Source organism: Saimiri boliviensis, chromosome 1 (assembly GCF_048565385.1).
Source record: "Saimiri boliviensis isolate mSaiBol1 chromosome 1, mSaiBol1.pri, whole genome shotgun sequence".
Classification (NCBI taxonomy): Eukaryota; Metazoa; Chordata; class Mammalia; order Primates; family Cebidae; genus Saimiri; species Saimiri boliviensis.
The window spans coordinates 262099105-262105264 of NC_133449.1; the positions used below are offsets into that span (position 1 = coordinate 262099105).

General features: G+C 38.7%; 1 protein-coding gene across 1 annotated transcript; it reads left to right on the forward strand.

Moving 5' to 3' along the window:
* Nucleotides 1-2988: 2988 nt before the first annotated feature.
* Nucleotides 2989-4719, forward strand: LOC101044255 (gamma-taxilin). Its single transcript, XM_039469332.2, has one exon. The coding sequence runs from the start codon at nt 3115-3117 to the stop codon at nt 4633-4635; it is 1521 nt and encodes a 506-aa protein (XP_039325266.2). The 5' UTR covers nt 2989-3114; the 3' UTR covers nt 4636-4719.
* Nucleotides 4720-6160: the final 1441 nt, after the last annotated feature.

The window sequence follows — 6160 nt, forward strand, 5'->3', positions numbered from 1 at the left end:
GGGCCTCTCTGACCAAGGAATAAGGAGACTTTGCCTTGGTCACCAGCAGCGTTTGCTATTCTTCCATGCTTCCTCCTCAAACATCAAATATTTATAGATCAGTAGGATATTTATAGTTATAAAAACCCTAGTGATAACACTGACCAACACCGCCTTCTTATTTTACAAATAAAGGCAGTGAAGACCAGAAATATTAGTTGAATTTTCCACTTAAGAAAGAGAGGAATGGAAAGCTCAATTCTTACATCACTCATCATGGGTATTAAATTCAGTGGTTTATTGTATATGCTAGAGTGTAAATTACTTGAATTACTTAAATGTATATTGCATTTATTTCTTGAATGTATTACATTTTGCATTTTTAAATTTTGTGTCTTGTATTTCTCACTTGAATTTATTGTATATGGTATTTGTATATTTACTTATTTATTATGCTTATTGTTTTGTATTTATTATAAATTTTGTAGCATATTTCTTACTTGAATTTATTGTTTATTGTGTTATTTGTATATTTACTTATTTATTATGCTTATTGTTTTGTATTTCTTTATTATAAATTTTGTAGCATATTTCTTACTTGAATTTATTGTTTATTGTGTTTGTGTATTCACTTATTTATTATGCTTACTGTTTTGTATTTATTATATATGTATTGCATTATTTATTACAATTGTATTTACTGCTTAAGTTGGTTGCATTTTATACAAATCTTATGTGCTTTTCATTTGTTGTATATTAATAAATACTTTTTACTTGAATTTACTGTACAATGTTTTATTTTATATTAGCGTGTAAAGAACTGCAAAATTTATATTTGTTTCTCCCTCAGTAAATACCAAAAAAATCCACTGTAAAGAGTTCTGTAAATATTATTTGAATTCATTATATCATAAATATTGTCAAATAAAGAAGGAAGAAAACTTACAGATAAAAGGAATCAATTTGAAATGTAGAAAAAGCACTGTAATGCCCAAAACAGTAAGCAATCAGAAAACACACTTTGATGTATAGGAGTGTATCAATGATGGAACCAAATTTTAACTTATACTACAAAGTGCTTCGTAAAAACTGTGAAGAATGGAGGGCAGAATGAAGAGGAGTGATGTGACATGTGAATTCCTCTGTGACGTCTTTGTTGCTGGTGACAGCTGGTTGGGTGGCACCATGGTGGTAGATGTGTATGTTGAACCAACTTCTTCAAGGCTTTGTATGCTGTTTACTCTCCAAATGTCTTAATCCTATTAGTGGGCCATTGCTGTAGGGAGTCCCAGAGTTTTGTTTCTTTTCTCTATAACTTTCACAGTAAGGGGGATGACTAGAAATTCCCCACACAGCAAGAGTTGTTCTAGCTTTCCTTTCAGAAAATAAGTTTGAAAAGGTCTGATTAGGCAGAGTGTGCCCTAGTCTTTACTCTTTGTGTCTGTTTTCCTAGGAGTACTTTCTGACATGCATCATGGGAACTAAAGTTCATAGCTTAGACTCCCTAAAAAGATCTCTTTCTTTGATTTTCCAATTTTTCTACAACTCATTTTGCACAGGCTCAGGGGTCACACATTCTAAATATTTCTTAGAACACAGTTTTTGCACAGGCTCAGGGGTCACACATTCTAAATATTTCTTAGAACACAGTTTTTGAATACATATTTTAGATTTTTAGCATTGATTTCATGGTACCTGCACCTATGGCTTCCTGTCTAGACCAAGGTGTGCTTTTTAATCACTTAATTATGTCACATTGAAAGGCATCTTTCAATGAAATAATGAAATTTCCTTCTTCCTTTAGGGGAAGAGACTGTGTCTCTCTTAACACATTACCAAATATTTTACTATCTCAACATTACAGAAATAAGAGTTTGGTAAACTACTTCCTTGAAAATTGCTAAAAGCTGAGTTACCGAAAGAGAATTTGGGGAAATTGACAGTTACCACCCTGGCTCAGGCTGGGCTTAATTAACTTGGTTTAGGTGATGTAAATTACTCCAATTCTTGAGTGAGCTGAGTTGGAAATCACCAGTAGTGGAAAAAAGAGACAGCCTAAAAGAGAAGGTAGCCTTCAAAATAGGAAGAGACTTGGTGAGTAGACAGACTTTGGGCAGGGTGGCATCTGCTATTAAGGGTAAATGGCAGTAGACAAAATAACTTTCCAAGTCAACATCTGCTCTGGTACTTATCTCAGGAAATAAGCACGACAAGGTACTGCAGGGGTCCAGTAATAGTGATCTTCAAGGGAGAGAAAAGGAGTAATTCTATGGTATTCACAGTTCAGAGACAGGATTTGCAGAGGGCAAAGTAGTTCAGAGTCAGAAATGATGGCCTTGGTGGTTAAATTAGGAAACAGAATTAAGGAGGCATTGAGGCCCCAACTGGATCCTGAAAAATGACTTTCTTCAGTTTATAGACCAATTAGATTTCATACTGGGTCTCTTATTGTATCCCTGTACTTTATTCTCTACCTCTTCTGCTTCACACTTCATTTATTATGAAGATTTCCTTTAGAATCTTAATTTAGAAAAAAATCAAGATGTATATATATTGGGGATGATACCTGGAGAAGGTTGCCTGGGCTTATGTTTATGAATTTAAGTTTGGAAATGGAGGTGGAGAAATGTCAGTGGACAAGAAAGAAAAGTAATGCAAGAGCATAAAACAACAGGAAATACAGGAAAAAGAGATAATCATGTGTTTCAAAAAATTACATTCCAGACCGCGTGGGCGGGCAGACGAGCAGGTGAACATACTGAAACGTTCAACTTGTTGGATGTCTTGCTTGATCACCGAGGGCTATTTAATATTACTTAATTATGTATTTGAACACTTTTAAAAATAACTCCTATATGAAATTACGAAATATTTTTCTAATGCAGTTCATAAACTTCAAAAGGGAGAACAAAGGTCCAGTTTACATCTGAGCAGAGTGTTAAGAATTAGCTTTTGGGAGCCTGTTTCTACGGATCTCTCAAGGGCTGCAGTAACCTGAAGGCCCGACTGGGAAGGATCCACTTTGGAGCTCACTCTTTTGGCTGTTGGCAAGATTCAGTTCCTCATGGGCTGTTGGACTGAGGCCTCAGTTCCTCATGAGCAGTTGGCCGGAGGCCTTCCTTGGTTCCTTGCCACATGGGTCTTCCTGTAAGCGTCTCACAAGATGGCAGCTGCTTCATCCGGTTTGAAATTGGCACAATGGAAGAAGCTGGAATTTGTGGGCTAGGGGTAAAGGCAGATATGTTGTGTAACTCTCAATCAAATGATATTCTTCAACATCAAGACTCAAATTGTGGCGGCACAATTAACAAGCATTCATTGGAAGAGGATGAAGGCAGTGACTTTATAACAGAGAACAGGAATTTGGTGAGCCCAGCGTACTGCAAAGAAGAGTCGAGAGAGGAAATCCCTGGTGGAGAAGCTCGAACAGATCCCCCTGATGGTCAGCAAGATTCGGAGTGCAACAGGAACAAAGAAAAAACCTTAGGAAAAGAAGTTTTATTACTGATGCAAGCCCTAAACACCCTTTCAACCCCAGAGGAGAAGCTGGCAGCTCTCTGTAAGAAATATGCTGATCTTCTGGAGGAGAGCAGAAATGTTCAGAAGCAGATGAAGATTCTGCAGAAGAAGCAAGCCCAGATTGTGAAAGAGAAAGTTCACTTGCAGAGTGAACACAGCAAGGCTATCTTGGCAAGAAGCAAGCTAGAGTCTCTTTGCAGAGAACTTCAGCGTCACAATAAGACGTTAAAGGAGGAAAATATGCAGCAGGCACGAGAGGAAGAAGAGCGACGTAAAGAAGCAACTGCACATTTCCAGATTACCTTAAATGAAATTCAAGCCCAGCTGGAGCAGCATGACATCCACAATGCCAAACTCCGGCAGGAGAACATCGAGCTGCGGGAGAAGCTGAAGAAGCTCATCGAACAGTATGCACTGAGGGAAGAGCATATTGATAAGGTGTTCAAACATAAGGAACTGCAACAACAGCTCGTGGACGCCAAACTGCAGCAAACGACACAACTGATAAAAGAAGCTGATGAAAAACATCAGAGAGAGAGAGAGTTTTTATTAAAAGAAGCGACAGAATCGAGGCACAACTATGAACAAATGAAACAGCAAGAAGTACAACTAAAACAGCAGCTTTCTCTTTATATGGATAAGTTTGAAGAATTCCAGACTACCATGGCAAAAAGCAATGAACTGTTTACAACCTTCAGACAGGAAATGGAAAAGATGACAAAGAAAATTAAAAAACTGGAAAAAGAAACAATAATATGGCGTACCAAATGGGAAAACAATAATAAAGCACTTCTGCAAATGGCTGAAGAGAAAACAGTCCGTGATAAAGAGTACAAGGCCCTTCAAATAAAACTGGAACGGTTAGAGAAGCTGTGCAGGGCTCTTCAAACAGAAAGGAATGAGCTCAACGAGAAGGTGGAAGTCCTGAAAGAGCAGGTCCCCGTCAAAGCGGCTGACAGGGATTTAGCAACACCTGTGATGCAGCCCTGTGCTGCCCTGGATTCTCACAAGGAGCTGAACACTTCCTCGAAAAGAGCCCTGGGAGCGCACCTGGAGGCTGAGCCCAAGAGCCAGAGAAGCGCCGTGCAAAAGCCCCTGTCCACAGGCTCTGCCCCGACCATCGAGTCAGTTGACTAAGATGAGGTGTGGAATTTGGACCACGAGGGGCTCCTGTAGAGGATGGCGGTTTGTGTTTGATTCTGATTCAGGATTTGAGTACATATTCTCCACTTCCCATAGAAGGCCTCACTTATTCTTTGAAAACTGGTGTTCATGTTTGCCATCACTGTTAAGTCCCTTGTCAAAGACAATGATGGTCAATTCATGTGTAGCTTTCACTAGGCATAAGTTCCTCCAATACCTTCTGGCTACTTGAAAGTTACTACAAAAGTTCCACCAGCAACATACTCCAGGTTTTTCAAAAGGGAATTTTCATTTTGGATCAGTAGCAACTGAAATTGATTTCATTTGCGAAACAAACACTGGCACCAACATTTTTACTTTGGGAAGGCTTGGCAGAGTGTCAAGAGTAGTCAGGATCTATTACTTATGCATTCAGTCTGTTTCTAACCCCCTTCTTAGTTACCATCTTTTTTAACAAAAAAACAAAAACAAAACCCCACAGTATTATCAAAGTCTCTGCACTTGGAATCGGTGGGGGGGGGTGGGGGGTGGGGGGTGGAAGGATTTGAAATTAAGCACATAACTTTTGAATTAATTGTTTTGATGTTGAATGTGGCTCAGTTATGCAAATGATTAATCAGGCTGCACTGATTAAAGTTTTGACTTTGTCCCCGGTATAATTTGCATTGAAATGCTTTATGAAATAAAAGGTTCTACTAGAACTGATGTTAGCACATTCCACTGAGCAAAACTATCAAACTGACACTTGTTAAATTGCTTACTGGACTGAATAAACTGTTTTGTCCAGTTAAAAAGGTTTTCTCTTTGTTACAAGTTTTATTTGTAAAGTCCTGTCACAATCATGGTCTAAACTGGGTTGAAAGAATTGAAAATTGTCCAACAGATAGGGAACCGCCTTGAGTGGAGAATAGTTATCTAAGCCTCCACCATCAGTCATGTTAATTCAAGGAGCCAGACAGTGGAGGAAAAGAAATCCAAAGTATATTATCTAATCTAATCACTGTCAAAATGAGTCAGAAGCAGAAATGATACCCTCCAACAGCCTCCTTTGAGTACACCCCCTTCTGCTAGTAAAGAAATACTGGACTCATTTCCCTGGGGCGGGGGCAGGGGAAAATGCAGGTATAGATCAGAAATATAATCTACCTTAAAATTAGTACTAATGATCACATTTCGCAAGAACTCTGCTGGATGTACAGCTCTTAACATTTTATTAAGCCATTTGTGTAGCCCGCCACGTTTCTTTGTGGTGCTTGTCCTGTGTGGAAGATTGAAAATCTTGGACCTGTTGCATACTTTCAAGGGCTTTAAAGCAATGTGATTAACAGTACTTTGCCTACTGCTTTCAGCTTACTACGTATTTTTGGCTAGATGCTATTATAGTGTTGAAGGATATGGATTCTGTCTGGGATGCATTTACTGTCCTTTCAGAACCCTTCCTCCCATCACCCTGTGAATAAAATACAAATGGGACCCTCTGAGAAGGACGTCTTCCTACAGTGATCACCTCACCAGCCCA